At 47.7% G+C, this 18,352-nt stretch overlaps 2 protein-coding genes across 20 annotated transcripts in view; one reads left to right on the top strand and one right to left on the bottom strand.

The window, feature by feature from the left end:
• The window catches only part of CHST3 (carbohydrate sulfotransferase 3), a 354,774-nt gene that overhangs the window by 110,392 nt on the left and 226,030 nt on the right, over nt 1–18,352 (top strand). The window lies entirely within an intron of this gene.
• COL13A1 (collagen type XIII alpha 1 chain) overlaps nt 1–18,352 on the bottom strand; it is a 196,776-nt gene that overhangs the window by 47,435 nt on the left and 130,989 nt on the right. For 16 of the 19 annotated variants that reach the window (XR_007889270.1, XR_007889276.1, XR_007889274.1 and 13 more), the window contains exons 2-5: nt 7,518–7,553; nt 6,861–6,887; nt 5,073–5,123; nt 1,226–1,261 (exon numbers count right to left, since the gene is read on the bottom strand). Coding sequence is in view for 5 of the 19 variants with exons in the window: in XM_051617147.1 (XP_051473107.1) it covers nt 1,226–1,261; nt 5,073–5,123; nt 6,861–6,887; nt 7,518–7,538 (135 nt within the window). In the remaining 14 variants the exon portion in view is untranslated. Of the gene's footprint in view, nt 1–1,225; nt 1,262–5,072; nt 5,124–6,860; nt 6,888–7,517; nt 7,554–12,860; nt 12,866–18,352 lie in introns of those variants that run through there. The other 3 variants (XR_007889271.1, XR_007889273.1, XR_007889272.1) reach the window with 3 other exon arrangements.

Here is an 18,352-nt window from a genome sequence, read left to right as displayed (position 1 = left end):
ACTGGGCACAAAAAGGGAAGGGAGGAGGGATTCAGGTGCAATTTTTAAAAATCCTCAGCATCTCGAATTCTGCAGCGTCCTGTAGACTAGTTGAAAAATCAGCAGTTTTCTCAAGACCGATTCAAAAAGGCACCCGCCTTTGAGACAAGAGGAATTTTTGCAAATGATAGAACAACACAAGTGTCCCAGGAAAGAGGTGACATACAGCTCAGCAGCATGTTGAAGGTACTATCTGATGAGAAACAGGCTCCTCAGAGTGCTCTCCCACCTGGCACTTTCTCATCAGTTGGGCTGATTTGTTTTCTGCTCCTCCAAAAGCCATAGACCACAAAGGCCTGGAGAGATCTGCTCCTCCTCAGCCCTGGGGGCAGCTCACAGCCCCCTTTTTACAAAGGGCAGAGCCACAAAGCCTGGTCAGACAGCTCGAAGGCTGCCAATTCCTCCCGTTTTCCAGGAGTGAGAGCCCCCCCTCAGACCTGCTCTGGCACATTGAGTGTCCTGGAGCAGCAGCTGAGCTGCCTGGCCAGAGCAGGGATGTGGGGGGGAGGTGTTTGTGTTTGTCTTAGGCTTCCTCGTCGTCCAGGATAAATGCATAAGAATAAACAGCAACTGTCTGAGCTCTCCAGCAGCCTCAATGCTTCAGAGAATGTTGCCAGCAACTGTAGGACTGAAATTAAATTTGTTTTCTCCTCTCCTCGGCTTGTTTTCTATTCCCTTGTCCATCTGTAGCAGTGTTGGAGAAGAACCACCCCTCGTGCTTTCTGTCCCTTCTCTTTGACATAACCAGAGTGTTCAGCCTAGCATGGTCCCCAGATGACCTGTATCACACAGGGCCCCATTTGGATCACAGGCACTTGCTGATATTGCAGTATCACCTAAAGGCTCAATTAAGGTTGGAATTTCACCTATCAGGGGTTATTTTCTTTGAGTGTACTTCTTAGAATGACTTTCTTTTACTGAACAGGTCTGGCTTCAACTATGTTATTTTAACACTTGGAGTTGTGGTTTTTTTAAATTAATTTCCTTTCGGAGTTGTGTGGTTTTGGGTTCTCCCTCCCCTCATCCCAAGTATCATTTATAAGAAAAAAATAAGAAAATAAGAAAAACAAATGATATCAGATCAGGTCCTTTGTTTCAGACAGAAATTATGAGATACAGCAAGCACTAGTGACACTTCCTAGTAATATTGCACACCCATACCTAATAAATGAGCAGTTACACTTACCGGGAATCCAGGAAAACCTCTTGTTCCAGGCTGTCCCTGGAAAGGATGAAAAGGAGACAGCAGTTTAGAGGAAGTGAAGTGAATCTTGACTGACCTTAAGTCCTCTCGATGGAGCCTTTCCTCCAGCCTCTGCCCATTTATCCTGCAGCTCTCTGAAGAGTTAGTTACCCAAGACCCAATTCCCCTCCAAGGAGAAAGTTTCTTGGGAAGGAGAGGAAATCTCTCTCCCCCACTCCAATTTGTACAGGGCCAAGAAAATCCTGGAGCAGGTCCAGTTTGGACTGCAAGCAGTTTCCTTGAAGTTTCTACATTAATTAAATGGGTGTCCCTAGCCCATACACTAGGCTCTTGGAGTAGATTCCAGAGGCTGAGCTCATTTTATGGCAACTCTTGCTGCCATGAACTGGAGGCGTTTAATGCAGGGTGCTGCTCTGTGAGAGACAAACCTTGCAGGTCACTGGTGTCTAAATACAGCCATCCCTCTTCTCCTCCTCCTCTAACCTCATGTCCCAGTGCACTCATTCTCCTCACAAATAATTCTGGAGAAGAGATAATTCTTTTTTCTTTTTTTTTTTTTTTTTTTTGTCCTTTTCTGTTTCTTTTTTTCTTCTGAGAGCTAAGAGAAAAAGGTAGGCTAGGTAGTGGGATGAGAGGAACATGAGCACCAAGTCCTTTTCCCCCACCTCTTTCTGGCTAGCCAGTATTGGCTACCAGTTTGGGATCAGGCACAGCAAACACTGGCTTGGGATGTGTTTGGCAGCTTCTTCATCACCCACTTCAAAACAAGAAAATGTCCTGGCTGTTAAGTTCTCACAGCTCTTCATTTTCTGGGAGCTGCGACTTCCCAGGTGACAGTTACCCTAGATTTGTGGGTATTCAGAAAATATGCCACTGAAGGATTTTTTCATCTCCATTTCCCAAAAAATGACTAAGCCAAGTCAAGAAGCAATATGGACCAGAGTTCAGCAGCACATCCATGTACATGGGAACTGCAGGATGAGGTAAATCCTGTGCCATGCTCACCAACCAACCACTGCAGCGTCTTGCCTTCCCTGAAAGCCAAAAAGCCCAGCATTCTAATGTGTTCTCATGCTTCCTTTTGGAGAACAAAATGCTTTCTTAGGCAGTTAAAGATACTATGACTGGACTGCCTGAGTCCCACAAGGGTTTCCTAGGAAAGAGCTGGGTATAAACAAGGGTTCACTTCTGAGAAGAAATGCACGTGGGTGCATCTCTGCCTTAACCAGAGGGAAGAGAAGGAGGGCATGGGAATGCTGGGCTGCAAGGCTGCAGTTTGCCACAGTGCAACAATGCTAATGCCATGGGAGAGAGCTGAGAGCCACAGAGGTGGGGAAAACCCTCACCTTCAGGTTACACCTCCTCCAGCCTCCCTCTATCTGCAGAGAGACTTGGTGAACATTTGGCACTTGAGAGATGGGACTAAATAACCTTTTTGCAGAGCCTGAAGGATGCCCCTACTGCAAAATGCCTTGTGTTGTGCTGAACACTTGTGTTTTTATATGCAGTGCTAGCAGGACCTAATCCCATTTGCACTGTTTTTTTAGTTCTGCAAAATTGAACTTGGTTAGCTTCACTTTGCAAGATACATATAAAACCACCTGGTTCTGTTGGCCAGTGACCAGGAGAGAAGATAGGCTATAAATTAAAGGATCTGTCCACTGCTGGTTTCTAAAAAGGCAAGAATCAAGAAGAGCCTAGCCACAATTCATTAATTTTGGTTTCCTGCTGGACACCTCCCTGGACAAGAAGTGCTAAAAAAAGAATTAGGGAAAAAACCTGGAAATTGTGCAATTTGGCTTCCAGTGTAGACCACAGACTGCTGCCTCTTTCTCCTTGGAGGACAGCAGAGTGATTTGCGTGGTATCAGGCCAAAACAACAGTTCAGCGGTGAGCAATTCCAAGAGACTGTTTTTGTTGGGTGACTGTTTTTCCTTGTCTTCTTTTTAAAATGTTGATCACATGAAGTATGTCATCCCAGGAGCTGCCAAATCATGGAGACTGTCTGTTTCTGCCACTATCGGTGCGCTGTCCCTCTCCAGCCAGAAGCTAAGCAGCTCTGAGCTTTAGCAAAAGCTTTGACCTCCAAACAAAAATCTGGAAACTATTTGTCATCCCACGTCTTTCCGAGTGGCCCCTTGGCCGGGGTTTCCGTGTTTGTCTTCAGTGCTCAGCCATCCTTTTGACCTATCACCAGCTCCCCAGGAAACTGGATCATCTTCACAGTAGGCTTTGGGGGTGGAAGTGTGGAGTTGTGCCAGTCCTGGCACCTCGGGGCTTTGACGGGGGTAGGCAAAAGCCCGTTTTAAATATCATTTGCCATCTAAGCTTTCTCCTGTTTTGGAGGTACAACGTGCTCAGTACTTTCCCAAAAAGCAACAAAGGCAATGAAGCAAAGCAGCAGCATCAAACATTAAAATTTGTCCTGCAGATCAGCCATGTGTCCGTCAAGAAAACAGCAGCCTTAGCTTGCAGGACCTCCGGCGACAGGGACTGATGGCTCTTCCCTCCAATCACTATAACCACACTATCCAGAAGGCTGAGCACTACAGCTTGTGAGAAACAGCAAAAGCAATGGGGCATTTACCCCTCAACATCTGCTGCTTGGTGGAGCAGGGTGGTCTTGCTAAGAGGCTGGCACTGAAAGACCTGCCAGCCCTTCCTCCTCACCTGACCACATGGCCTGGTTCCCTCTGCTGGGTGTAAAACACTGGGGAAGACCCATTTGTGTCCTAGGCTTTGGTTCTGTCACTTCTCAGACACCATCATGATGGACAGGAGGGCCTGGGAACCAGCAAAGCAGCTTCATATTAGAAGCACTTGTCAGGGGGCTTTTGGAAACTTAACTGGAAAGCCAGATGTAGCCAAGTGTTCGCACTGCCTAGGTCTCTTCTCACTTGACCTCTGCTGTGAAACAAAAGTTGCTGGTGGCCCATTCTCTCTGCAGGTCAAGGATGATGCTCTTCACAGGTTAATCAGAATCGGAAGCACCCACTGGGAGGGAGAGAATTGAATCTCCAGGTCTTTTTTCATGTAAATCTCCAGTGGGGGCTGTGCAGGGATGGAGTGGGGAGGACTGGCTGCATCTGCACAAAAGCAGAGGCTTGATGGCTGAACCACGATGCAAGAAACATCCAGTATTTAGGGCATATAAATGCTCCAACCCATCCAAGCTGGCCTTTTTTTATGACCCTATCCTTGCAAAAAGCTTTGTCTGGCTGACTTGTTGCACCTTTCATGGACACTTTTGCAGGAAGAGGGTGCAAAATCCTGTCTATGCTTTCCTTGGCTCCCCAGCCAGCTAAGAAAATTTCCAGATAGTTGTAACTGTGCTGTCAGAGTTTCCAAGATTTTGGGTGTTTGACAAGGGCCCCTGAACATCTCTGAATGATCCATCTTTGTGAGTTCTCCAGTCACCAGCTTAGCTCTGATCCTGCTCTTCTGCAAAACCAGGGCGTTTTTCCCCTGCTAATGAAACCAAAGGCTGAGATGAGCCAGGAAAAGGGTGTAGTTTCTCCAGAAGTGGTAGCAGCCTTTTTGCAAGAAGAAAATATGTTGGGTTGTTTGGTTTTTTTTTCCTTTTACATACATGAATATGGTTTCCTTGCAAGGGAAGGCTTTCTCATTTGTTCTGGAGTATGAGCTGTAATTTCATTATATATAGTATATAATAGCAGCATACAACCAAGCCTGGCCCAGCATGGGAGCCACATTATAGAGGGTTTTTCCTCTCTCCATCTGATGCTGTGTCTTACCACCCCTCTTAAATATTTCCCTGTAACTTGCCCACATCCTGCAACAGTCAGAAATAGAGAGAAAAGCCACTTACGGGTGGACCGCGGGGCCCGATGATAGACATGCCTGCTTCTCCTGGAGCACCCTGCAGAGGAACAAGGAAGAGGAAAAGGGGTGAGAAAAGGAGGAAAAGGAAATACAAAGAGACATTTATATTCCCATCAAGACTGGGGTTAAGTGAGGGTGCTGAAGGTGTGAGACCTTCAGTGCTTACGGGGCAGCTGCTGTTCTGGCCTCCCCCAGCTTCTGCCCTGCACTTTGGAAGAAGAGAAGCTTGGAGCTACTCAGACATGCCAGAAAGTGGAAGCTGCACAGCAAAGAGAACTATAAACACATAAAACATTTTCTGGCAAAACAGAGGTTCTGCCTCATTACAAGTGTGAAAGATGGCTTGAAACCTTTGCTGTTTCCTTCCTGTGAGTCCAGCAGGACCGTGTCCTGGACAAGAGAGGAAAGAAGAAGGGATATGCTGGGCTCCAGGGAGATGGGAGCCACGGGCAGCTGACTGGCAGCCTCCAGAAATGCCTCACTTGTGTACTGCTCAAACTCAGTTGAGATGTAGATGAAAAGAGCAAAGTCCTTGCTGGAGAAGAAAACAGCTGCTTCTCCAGCTCCTAGCCACCCACAACGTGTGATGGGCAGGACGTGTCCCTGTCTTTGGAAAACATGGTGTATTCCTGCGAGGCAGCTCCAGAAGCGCCCAGGGCTGAGCAGCCTTGGAATGGAGCATCCCATAAACCAAGAAGCTTGCAAGCAAGCAGAGCTCTCTGCAAAACAAAGGTGGGGCCTACCAAGGATCTAGAGCTCTCACAGAGGACTTTGGGGAAGCATGGGCAATTAAGAGTGATTTTTTGCCTTGTTTGTTTGGATCTATCAGCTGTCACTTCATGCTGAAAGCTTTGGCCAGAGAAAAATGAAAGACCAGCAGAGAAAACACAAGATGGCTTCAGGGGTTCAATCTGGGTCTGTTAGATAATGTTGTTTGGCTCCAATGAGCAAGCAGAAGCATGAAAGCAAGGAAGAAGAATCTCTGTCCTACCTTGCCCTTCCTTGCTGTTTTTCTCTCTGTCTCTTACAAACAGTAGCAAAGGGGTCTGGTATAGCTATGCCCTGCACAGATGATCCCCCTATCATGTGAATACTCATTCCTTTCCTAGTTTCTACATGTTGCTATTCAGTTCTTCACCTGCTCTTCTCCTGGGTGGGAGGTGCTCCCAGGTGCTCCTGGAAAAACACACTAATGCTGAAGTGTCAAACACTTCATAACATGGGAGAGAGCAGTAGGATGCTTTGCAAACCACTTATTCTATGGAGGGACAAAACACCAATTTGCTGCACAGCAAACAGTCTGGGAGATGGTGTCCCTTAGACTTAAACCATACCATCAGGAGGAAGAGGTCCCACCATATCAGAAACAGGAGTGTGCTGTGCCATTTTCTTCCTTGCTGTGGCATGCACCAGGATCAGGCTAACCTGGGAGGTGGAGGGGAGCTGTGGGCTGAGATGAGGGCAAGCAGAGCTGCCAGTGGGGAAGAAACTCAATGGTTAAAACCCAGGCAGCCTTGAGGGAAGCCCTGAGTGTGCCCACTGGGTCTTATGCCATTAGTAAATTGCCATAAACAAGAAATGCAGTGTCTTCAGAGGCTGAGTGGTCTGAAAGGAATTTGGGAGATAAACTTGCACTGTCAGGGAAGAAAGAGGCCATCCTGGGGTGGTGAAAGCCCAAAGCTGGCTGCAGAGGCCATGACTCTCATCAGAGGGCTTGGGCTGGCCCTAGAGGGGGACAGTGGGGGATGCTACGGGCTGCAAGGAGCCAACTCACCTTCTCTCCGGGTTGCCCTTTTAGTCCCTGGGTCAGTGGCACCCATCGCAGCCACATGCAAGAGGGTGCAGGGAGGGGAGAGATGGAGAGAGGAAGAAGAAGAGGGAGAGAGTGAGAGAGACAAACAAAGGCGTCAGCAGCAAAGACACCCTCCCTGCCCCAAAACCCTAGCTATGGGATTGGGATGAGTAGGGTGGCCTCAGCTCCTGCCCCAGCCCTCTTCCCCATCCTCACACTGGGATGCCTGAGCAAAGAGCAGCTCCAAAGTACAGTGCTCAGCCAGGCAGGGGATGCCCCATCTAGTTCAGGGCAGGGTCATTTGGAAAGGGCAGGGGTGAGTGTTAGCAAGCCCACAGTTTGCAAGCCCAGCCAGTGCTTGAAGTGGCAGCAGAAGGCACCCAACTGGGGGGGATGCTGAGCCACAGGAGTCTCTGAGCAATATGGCAGAGGGGATGGAAACTCTCCTCCAGCACATATACAGTCTGCAGGGCTGGCCACCATGCTGCCACCAGGAGATCCCTGCAGACGTGGGGCTCAGGGAAGGTGGCTTCGCTCAGGCTGACACCTACCTAGGGTCATCCTAAAAGCCTCCCAAAAATCTTGTGAGATAGAAGAGGATGGGGAGGAACAAGGCACATGCAAGAGGTTTCAACTTACCGGCCGCCCAGGGATCCCCATCGCACCTTTGTCTCCCTGGCAATTAAGGCAAAATAAGAGGCAATTGGAAACTGGCCAGAAGCAAAGTTATAAAATAGCACAAATGAGCTGTGCCACAGACACAGCTTCGTACTGCAGTGCTAGTTTCCAGGGATTTTGAAAGAGGGAGAGAGCAAGTTACAGAAAGAGAGAGAGAGGGGAAAGTGTGTTTGCGTGTTCCTGAAACTGTCTTTAGGAACTTGCATAAGGCACCAGATCATTTGTGCACATGACAAACCAGCACATCTCACAACAGAAATCACATGTGGCAACTTAGGCAGCAAAGGAAGGGCAAGACTTTTCAACCTAACAAAGTGTAATCCCCATTTCCAACACATCATAAAATCCAGGTCCTGGGAAGTGGCTTCCCACAGTAGCCAACTGCTAGATTTTTCTTTCTTTACCAAAGTAATCTGGGTGTTAGCTATTTATTTATAGAGCTATCACTTTAAAACAGGATTCTCTTAGACTTGAGAATACAGTCCTGTCCAAAAGCAAGAGAAAAATGTGGGAAAATAAGCTGACACAGGAAAAAGCATGTCTGGAAGAAGACAGATGAGCAGCTGTGTTCAGTGTCCTCTACCCTCTGAGATACTTTCCAGTGCATTGTCAGGGTGTGAACGATCCTAACAGTGGTTTGGGGAATGACTTTGGGTCAAGCAACACTGAACAGAGCCTTGTAAACACATGAACACAAGACTGGTGGCAATTTTCTTCAGACACTTACCTACAAGGCAGTTTTCTGCTTCTTGCAGTTAAATTTAACTATGTAATTTAAAAGAAAAAACAAAACAAAACAAAACCAACAACAAAAGACACAACTGCCTCTGCATTCCGGGTCATCAAAACTGAAGGCTGTGCAGATTTGGAAAGATAGGAGCTGATTGCTGAAAGGATCTAGATCATTATGGCTTCAGTAGTCATGTAGCTTGTGCTCCGTAGTTTGCAAAAATGACGTGATAATAATCTCTCAGTTCTGTTTCCAGCAACGTTCAGGATTTCCATATGTAAAACAGAGTCTCCCTGCCCCTGGCTCCCTGTGTCTGTGGACATAAACCTGGTTTTCTGGTTTCTGCAGCTGGAAACACCAACCCCGTTGGTGCCACCTCTTCGTGCTTTCCTCCAGGTTCAGTCCTAACGTATGTGAACATAGTCTGAAAACCTCTGGAAGGGGAACGCGCTTAACTCCATTTGCTTTGCCAAGTGTAATGCAGAGTCTCCTTTGGCTGTGCATCCCAAACTCGGACATTATTCCCTGGGATCAAACTTTTACCTGGTGAAAGTTTAGCCACTTCCCCTTGCAGAGCTTGGGGGGCTGTCCAGTACCAGATAGGGAGGGGGTTTCCTTTCCATGCAGCACATGTTCTGACAAATTGAAAAGCAGTCTATGCTTTGCAAAAGCATCCCATGCAGATGGATGAAACGCTAAACAGCTGCTTGAGTTTAAATTTTGTAGATGATATATTATGGGAAACAGCTTTCTTCTAGGGTTTTAGGCGGGTTCTCAGTCCCACTAATATGTGCCTATCTCTGTCTGCCGGCAGTGAGCAAAACTCCCAGTGTCAGCATCTTGCCCTGGGATTACTTTGTGGCTGATGGAGAACATAATGCTGAGTTTTCCCGTGCCTTCCTCCAGAAGTGAGCTCAGACTGAGCTCACTCATGGTTTGAGGTAAAAGCTGATCTTGTTTCTCCTTCCTCTGCTGTAGCCAGTACCCAAGCAGGAAGAGCCCAAGGTCGAGGTGAGCTGTGTCTGGTCTCCAGTTAGTACCTGGTGTCAGAGTGGTCCATGACGGCACCATGTCTGGTATGTGGCTGTGCAGCATTACAGCCCTCCGAGCAATAATAGGGAAGGGGGAGCTCCCGGTAGGACAGCAAATAAGTGCCAGATGTTTATAAGGAAAGGTTGTCTGACAGGGAGCCAGGAAAGAGCACTTGTGTGTGGATGATACCATGTAGGTTGGTTGCAAAGTCATGCAAAGATGCCTGCAGCTCTCATATGGGAGGTGAAGGAGCATAAAAGGCAATAAGCAGTCTCTGTCTTGAGAGGCGGGGAGAGCCAGCAGCACAGCTTGCATTTCATCCATCAGGAAACTGCCTGCTAACTGCTGTTGCAGTCTCCAGGTGAGCCAGAGCGAGCCCAAGGAGCAGGGAGCCATTGCCAGGAAAGCACGAGGCTGTAACCTCAAAGCCTTGTGCTCCCTCCTCACTCCTGACTGCCTATCTCAGATGCACAGCTACTGTTGTTATGGACTTCTGTGTTTGTCCCAGAGTGACTTAGCCCTTTTAAATCCTGCTGCAATTAGCAAGCTGCATCAGCTAGAACACTGTATGCTGTGCCTCTTATACCAGACATCCAAGGTGACAAAGACATCTTCCAAAGCTTTATGTTTCCACACGCAGGAGAGTTCACAGGGATTATGTTCCTCTTAAGTTTGGTCCTACAAAGCTCCTGTGGTCCCTACTCTGTTACGAGCCACGTGCTGTTCGCTATCTGCTATCCCCTGCCAGGTTTGCTAGGAGAGATCACTACCTTCTCCCAGCTTATGAACCCTGGAGGCCTGCTGATGAAAGTACTGCCAGACAGAGAGCATGGGGGAACAAAAAAGAAAGGAATGACCTATTTATGGGGAGCCCTGCTCTTCCTCTAGGGCCCTGAAACAAAACATAAAGAAACAGCAGAAGTTAGCTTCAAACCCTGAAGGGAAGGCTTGATAAAGAGAGGTGATCACATGCCAGGGTTTGGGAAACAGAATGGTTAAAAAAGCCTCCACAGCTCCTTGACCAGCAGCTCTGATTGCTTCGGTTTCCTAATCTGTTTGTGAAGTTTTCTCTCCTTTTGGCATGGCTCTATCCACAGCTCTCTGCACAGACTCTGAAGGTATCTGCAAGTCCATGGAGAACGAGCTAATTACAGGGCTCTGACTTTCTTCCTTAGTTTCCATCTGCTAAATATTATTTTTTCATGTATGGAATTGCTGCAGTTGCCACAGAAATGTTGCATGATCAGAAATGGGAGAGAATCGTCCGTGAGAGGATCTTTTCCTTCGGATGTGGTCCAGACGGCAAAAGAGTCCGGGAACCTCAGGACTATTTCACGATTTCGTAAGTTCCTTCCTTCCTCTGCCCCTTTTAGTCCCAATCTCACCAAATTTCTGACATGACTGCGGGTTTCCCTGGCCTTCACCAAAGCTTTGACTGACTTCAATAATAACGGTGGTAGCATCTGTTGGGCAAGAGAAGAGCGTGAAAGCCCCTTTTGCTGCTGGGGTGTTGCTCATCCATTTCCCTGGCTCTTCTCCTGGTTGTCCTAGATTAGAAGCAGGGCTCAGCACGTTTCTGATGAGTATTTCATCCCCACATACCAGCTGACATCAGCAGCAGGGGCTAAGCCTCACCACTCAGCATGTTGTGTTTTGCAAGCTGGGAAAGAGACCTGGGAGAGAGACGTGGGGCCGTCAGGTCTTTGGGGTCACTATCCAGAACATTGCATGTGACAACTGGCCAGGCAGGAGCCCAGGTCTGTTGGTCATAAGCTTTAGCTTCCATGCAGTTTTAAATCACAAAAAAAAAAAAATGAGGGGTGGGAAGTATTTCCTATGGCAACATGGAGGATTCTGCTTGACTCTTCAGCAGTGTGAACTTTTACTCATGGTGACTGAGCCGGTCTCGCTCACCAGCCAATTAGAAACCCCAGAAGACCTGAATGAGACGAGGGTGATGTTAGCCCAAGACAAATTCCACTTCGGCTAACGACTCTCGGTCTGCCCGACTTCCTCTTGTTATTTCCATTGGCTGTATCATTCCTCATGGCCTGCCCTGAAAGTCTGCGTGCGGAGACAGGTTCAGGGGTCGCAATAAGCCGGGATACGGTAGCATATATTGTCAGCACTTCTCTGGTGGTCCCGTGTGTTTCTGCCAGACTTCAATCTTTCATTAAGATATTAAGTTTCTAACCCCTTATTGTTGCAGAGAAAGCCTGGAGCTCGCATGTTCCTCACCTTGCGAAGTCACAGACTGCTCTCTGGGAGATGTCTGCACTGACCTACTGATTTCTCTCCAGTTTCTTATGGCAATAATAGAAATGCCATCACTGCTACCAATTTTATGCCCTTTTCCTTTAGTGCCAAAGTGTGACTGCCCAGGATGGAGTGGCAGGGACAACTCTGGATGGACTCCACTCGCAGTCCCCTCCAGAGCAGTGCTTTCCTCCCAACAAACCAAAACTAACACTGAAATACATCCACCTCAGCAGCCAGTCCTGGAAGCCCCTGAGATGAGCTATCACTGAAGGTTTGCGTGGATCAGGGCTTCCAGCTGTGAAACACTTTCAGACCTTTTGGCCTGGAAGGTGCAACTTTTCAGAAGACTGTTGCCATTAAATCGGCCTGTGCTCATATATCTGTGGGAGTTCAGTCTACAGCATTTTGACTTGATGAAAGAGGAAAATAGGTTGTGCAGCAACTACTTCTCCTCAGAATGTCATCTGCAAACTGTTTAAGACATTTTTGCGTGAACAGACAAAAGATGACTACCGTATGTTTCACTTCTCATGTTCCTTCACAGAAACCCAGTATAGTTACTCTACTGTGCACAAATACAAACCATTTCCCCTGGAAGGACCATGCTAAAGACAATATAGTATTTCTTTATAATCCTGAGAGATGTCGGTACACGGCCTCATTCCTTGCATTGCTGCTTCTGGTTCACTGTTGGTCTCTTAATAGCTGTAAGAAAACTGCTGCAAGAGCCTAGCTATTTTCCTGAAGCCTAAATCGTCTGCACTGAGGTTTTGCATTAGCTAACATTTGAAAAGGAAGCTGTCAACACAATTTTTCCTCTGAAATTGATAGTTGTGCAGCTATAGTTGAAGGCCTGACAGTTCAGCAAGCCCGGGTGAGTAGCAGGGAGCAAGTCCCTACAGCTCAGCTCCCGCCATGTGTTTGCGATCTATCTTTCCTTGTTTTCACAAGCACGTCTCGTTCAGCCTGTGGCATCCAGCGCCTGGGAAGCTCACACAGCAGATTCCCCCGGGGCACAGGGGGCTAACTGGCAACACACAGTTATCTGCACCCCTCATGCTTGCAGTGTCCCCATCTCTGCACTCCCTCCACCTCACCCTCGGGAGCTGCGACGCAGCCAAGAACAATCCCACCCCCACAGGGGACCGAAGCGCCTACAGTACTTGCTGTTTGGGAGATCCCAGGGTGCCAGGACTGCAGAGGACACAGGCAGGACACTTTGCTAGTTCATGCCCCTCAAACTGTGTCAACAACATCTAAAATCATAGCAGTTTGGTACTTACAGGTGGACCTGAAAGAGAGGAGATAAATAAACAATAATTAGATTTTTTTTAATGCAATAAATCCTGACAAGAAGGACTAGATAAACAACAGCGGGGGACTCATGACTTGTGTGACTCCCCCTCACAACCTGCTCACCCCTGGGGGTTGAGAAAGTTGAATCTGGGGAGGTAAGAGCCCCTTTGCTTCTACGCATTTTCCACTAGCATCAGTGAACTTGCAAAGGCATGAAAAGGTTAACAAGGAAAACTACATCTCTTAAACACATCAGGCACCTCTTCTCTTTAGTATGAGCTAGTTTCCCCCTTTGTTTCTTCCTCTGTTCTCATAGGAGCCAATCTGCCCTCTTGGAAGAAATTCCCTCAAATCCTTTGGGTTTCTTTTATTTTGGAAAACCTTTTGGAAGCTGCCAGTGTGCAGCACTGCATCTTCCTTGTACAGAACCACTGTACAGTATATATCAGGGCTGAAACAGCACATTTCTTTCATCAGTCCCCAGAAAATTCCTCAAAAACCTGACAGATATTGTGTGTGTGGAAAGAAACCCCTGGACTCACTATTTTGTGGCTTCCTCTCTGTGGGAGAAGCAAGACACACCACACAACTGTCAGGGGTTTCTACATTTTCCATACTTTACAGATACTGTTTTCTTTTTTTTTTCCCCTTTACATAAAGTGCCAAGAAGTAAAGACTAAGCAGTATAACAGGCGAGCTGACAGATAACAGGCAGCAGCCTCTTTTTTTGCACGGGAGGCAGATGTCACAGTGAGCACCTGCAGAATACGTCGCCATCCTGAAAATGCCCCTGGCTGAAAGTCCACAGAAGAAACTGGAGGCTTTTGATGAACAAACATTTTCCACATTGGAAATCTCTCACTTGGTGCGATTCCTTCATACCAGGGACTACAGCAAAGAGTTTCACTATCCAGTTTTAGTGACCTAAAATTACACTGTCAAAAGCCACTCTTAGACTTTTGCTCAGTCCTCATCAGGGTTGACCAAAAGAGGTTACCCCTAAGGGATACCTTTTTGTCAAAATTTTTTTAAAAACAGCTTAGCATGTTCATGGTGACCAGCAGAGCCAAGATCAACATTCGCAGCCAGAAGGTTCAACAACTCAAAACAACTCCACCCAAACTTAGGACAGGAGCTTGGGGAGGGGACCTGCATTTGGTTGATCTGGCAATTGCCCATCACTGGTGTTGGTGCCGAGGTCACCAGCCTACTGGGTACACCAAGTCTAAACAACAAAAGAGCTTCTGATCAGAGAGTTCATTTTGGAGGGCAAGATCAGACTCGGATCCAGGAATCATAATTTATGCCAGACTAGGAGAGAAAAAAAAAAAAAGTTTTCTGAGTCTGGCTTGAATGACAATAAATTTCTGTGGGTGAACTGTTTTGGAGAGATTTTGTTTCACCCTGTCACAAGGTCAATCTTTACAGCTTGCCAATACTTGGAGACTTTATTTCCATTAGCAACACTATCGACCCTTAGTAACCCGCCTACCCGTCTGTGCAGGTTCGGGGCACTGGCTGATTGCATGAACCTGAAAGAAGAAGCTAAAGGCAAGCAAGCCCTGAGCCATCCCTGCCCTTCCAGACCAAAGGCAACCAGACAGCAGCACAGCCTGTGATGGTATTGCAATACTGCTGAGAGAAAACACAAGCTTTTGTTTGCTTCAGAATCTACGTCTGCAGAGCGGAGTAAATCAGCGACGCCGGCAGCTCTGGGCCCATCAGGCCATGCACCCCACACAGATCAAAGCACAAGGCATACTGGAGGCCCATCTTCGTTATATGCCCTCTATAAAATTAATGGTTATGTGAAGGGCAGGCTGCACAGTCTTGTGTAAACACAGATCAGTGAGCTGCAGTGACACGGTCTTGGCTGCAATAAGTCAATCGGTAGAGACCATCCAGGGACTGGGCTTCAAATGCCAGAACTGCCCGTGTGACCCAGGAGAAAGCAAAGCCCGCAGATATAGCCCACTTCTAAAAGCAGTATCATCTTGCATGGGCTGGAGGAGGTGGAGGGAAGATGTCCTGAGGACTGAAGGGAGGGAGGAGGTGCTGCTGAATAAGCTGTTGCAAAGCACCAGGGATTTTACAAAGTGAAATAATGTTTCAGTAAAGTGGATTTGTCATATTCCATCACAGTCCTTGCTGAGAAGGCTGAGCAGAGCTTCTAAAGAGGCTCAGTCTTTAAAATAATAACGAGTAGTTTAACACACATCAGAGGAAAGATCAGGCAAAGGAGGGAGAGAGAGTATCCTCATGCCGTGGCTCTCAACTGCTCGAACCAGCAGTGGCTGGGCTGAGACAGCCTATCCTGGGCACAACGGGCTGTGCTGCCTGCAGGGCACCGGACCTGCCGGCAGCCAGGGGTCTGGCAGAGCTGCCCTGGCCTGGTCAGGGATGCTGGCAACCCTGTCAGCCAAGGGAGCAAACCTGCAGGTCAAACAGACTGTATAGGACCCTTCATGAAAGCAAAGTGAACTGCAAGAGTCACCACAATTACCACCACCCCATGCTTCTGCAGTCCCAGCCAGACTGAGACAGCCATGTCAAAAGAGACCTGCTTGCCTCCAGGTGGGCCAGTTCTCAGTAGTGGTAAACTCCAAAGAGCTTCACAGACCAAAAACCAACAACCTTGACAACCTCGAGTGCAAATCACACCCACGGGGGTTCCTCCTCTCCCATGTTTACAGCAGGCTTTTTCTGAGGTGAGATGGAGGGGGTGCTGCTTAGGAGACAAGCAAGATCCCCTTTCCATAAACAGCCAGCAGAGGATGGACAGTGAATCAACAGAGCTGGGATCAAAGCTACTGTGAACATTTCCAAGCCCATTTTACGGCAAAGCTCAGCCCAGCCATCAGACAGACCCAGAGCTCTCAGATACACCAAATTCCTCAGCCTCACGCAGAACAGGGAGCCCACGTTTGCAATTCGCACCTCCAGATCCTGTGTGTTTTGAACCTGATCTCGCTGGGAGCAGAGAGATGCTGGTGCTGGCACGCAGGCTACGGCACGACCGTCCGCCCACCACGGGCAGCTCAGGAAGCATCTCTCCGTGCCGGCGCCTCGCTGAAAGGCACCGAGGGCTGTAAGTAGCTGCAATCGCTGTTTATCCAGCTGCGGTGCCTGTCGAGCAGCGGGGGACGAAGGAGGGGACGGAGCAAACGTGTTGGGAGTGGACGAGTAGGAGGAAGCAGCGCCCTCCCACAAAGAGGAGACCTCCAGAGCACCTTTGAAAACGAACATTAAAAAAAAAACCAAAGCATCCTTGTGGGGGTACACGGGGACCCTCCAAACACATGGCCTTCTGCAAATCAGCACCATCTGCACTGTCCCTTCTCAGCTGCTCTGGCTTTTATGCAGACAGAAATTTTCCTTGAAGAAGCTCTGCCTGTCCTGTAGCCCGAGTGAGCAAATGAGCAGCCATGGTCTGAGACAGGCTGAGCCCACCACATTGTTCATGTAGAGGGGGCACACGTGATGAACAGCAGGGCCATGCCACAGAGCCCTCTGCTCACTTGTCCTCCCCTGTGGCCCATTCAACCAGGGAGTATCTAAAACAGAACTGCAATGACCCTTTTTCCCTCACCCACACAAAGAGATCAAAAGCCACCCTCCATGCTGTAGCCTCTCTGGGCTCAGAGAGGGGGTGCTTAATTTTGTAAGTGGGTCATATTTATCCTAATCTGGAAAGTCCCACAACCCCGAATATCAGACTTTAAAAGCTGGACAGTATAGAATGGGTCAGTGTGGTGTAAGACCTTCTGCTGATGGCAGAGATATCCTCCAGCTTCAGAGACAGCAACGCTCTCTGGACTGATAGGATCATTGAAATGATCCCATCCATTTAAGGGCATTTTCTGATGTCTGGAAAAGTGTCCACTCTTAAAAGGTTCTCAAATGCTGTTGTTTAATGTATTTTTTTTTCCTAACTTCTTGGATTCAGGCAGTCCAGTGTCTGCAATGTGGGTGTCTTTCAGCCTGCTCCAAAAGCTCACATATGAGGGACTTTTTTTTTTTTTTTTTTTTTTGCTCTATACCATATATGAAATGAGGAGGACAGAAAGGGAACATAAAGATGTTATTGTTGTCATCCTCACTATACGCCCCAGCAGAACGGGAGTTATAAACATGTAATCCATCCTGGCGAGGAAATCCAGCCATTTCACAGACCCAGAAGACAGCCTTAGCAAATTAGAGAGATACAGTTACTTCCTGACATCCAGGGCTACCTTAATTGATAATGAGATAGCTGCAGCCAGGCAATTAGTTATGAAATGCTGATTAAAATGTCAGCAGCCCAAGCATGACCTTACCCGGGGTGAGAGGGAGCCTTATTCATGGCCCTACAGCATTCAGCACAGCATGACCCCGTTTTGGAGCAGGCAGATACCAGTTGGGTGCACACAGCCCAGATGGTGGGTTTGGCTTTTTTTAAATACTGGCAGTGCTGCAGTTTTCAAGCAACAGATCCAGGGTACTCATAGTCCTTCAGAGACATCTCCCCTACCTCCAACACAGGAGAAATGACACAAGAGAAGGTGGAAGGAGCATCAGCTCAGGGAGCTGCAAACGAAAAGGCAAAAATGCCATTTGCCTTGCCATAACTCAATGCCGTGAGTTGTAAGGGAAATTAAAGACAACAGAAATCTTCAAAACAATAAGAAAAATTTTAAACAACAGTGATTACCCAAAGCACAGCCTCCAAAAATTTTGCTTCAGGTGTTATCAGCAATAGCAGACAATCTGGGTGTTTAACTCCCTCCAGAGAGCAAAAGTCCCTTGCATAGGTCAGGCCTCACCATCCCCAAAGCATGCCCCTCTTGGCTATACCCTTGCAGAGCAACAAGAGGTTCTTCAAAGGAACACAGAAATGTTGGACAGCAAAGAGGCTATCAGGATTTCACTGCCAAAAAATGTGACCAACGCTAAGCTGAGGCACCAGGTTATGCCAGTCACTCAAACTTGCCTCTGAAATCAAACCCATGACATCACTGAGATTCGGCAGTTAATATCAGCAGCTGTTGAGGATAAAAGTCACTGCTCAGGCACTCTGAGCATCCTAGCACACCACCACCAGCCCCCACCAAGGAAAAGACTTCAAGCATAGCACCAAGAGGAGAAGTCTATGGGAAGCCATGCCCAAAGCAAAGAAACAACATGGAGCCTCACAGAAAAATTAGCGTGAACAAAAATTAAAAGAGAGGGTCTGATAGCAGAGTTAAGCCATAGACTCTAACTGCATCTCCAAGCATCCACTTGTTTCAAGAAACATCTCAAAGGATGACAAGAACCACTTAGCCTCCAGGGCCAGAAGACATCTGGGCCATTGGCATAACTGCAGTGAACCTGTTAGGCAAATTCAATTGCTCAAAGGCAAAGGTTCAAAACCAGACAAACAGAAATATTCTGACAAGCGTTTGGGACAGCACCTTGTGAAAACAAAGGGCCAAGAGCAGATGGCCCACATAGTGCTGGC

This window comes from Apus apus, chromosome 4 (genome assembly GCF_020740795.1).
Source record: "Apus apus isolate bApuApu2 chromosome 4, bApuApu2.pri.cur, whole genome shotgun sequence".
Taxonomy (NCBI): Eukaryota; Metazoa; Chordata; class Aves; order Apodiformes; family Apodidae; genus Apus; species Apus apus.
Note: the sequence above shows the minus strand (reverse complement) of the source record. Positions and strands in the feature narration are given on the sequence as shown.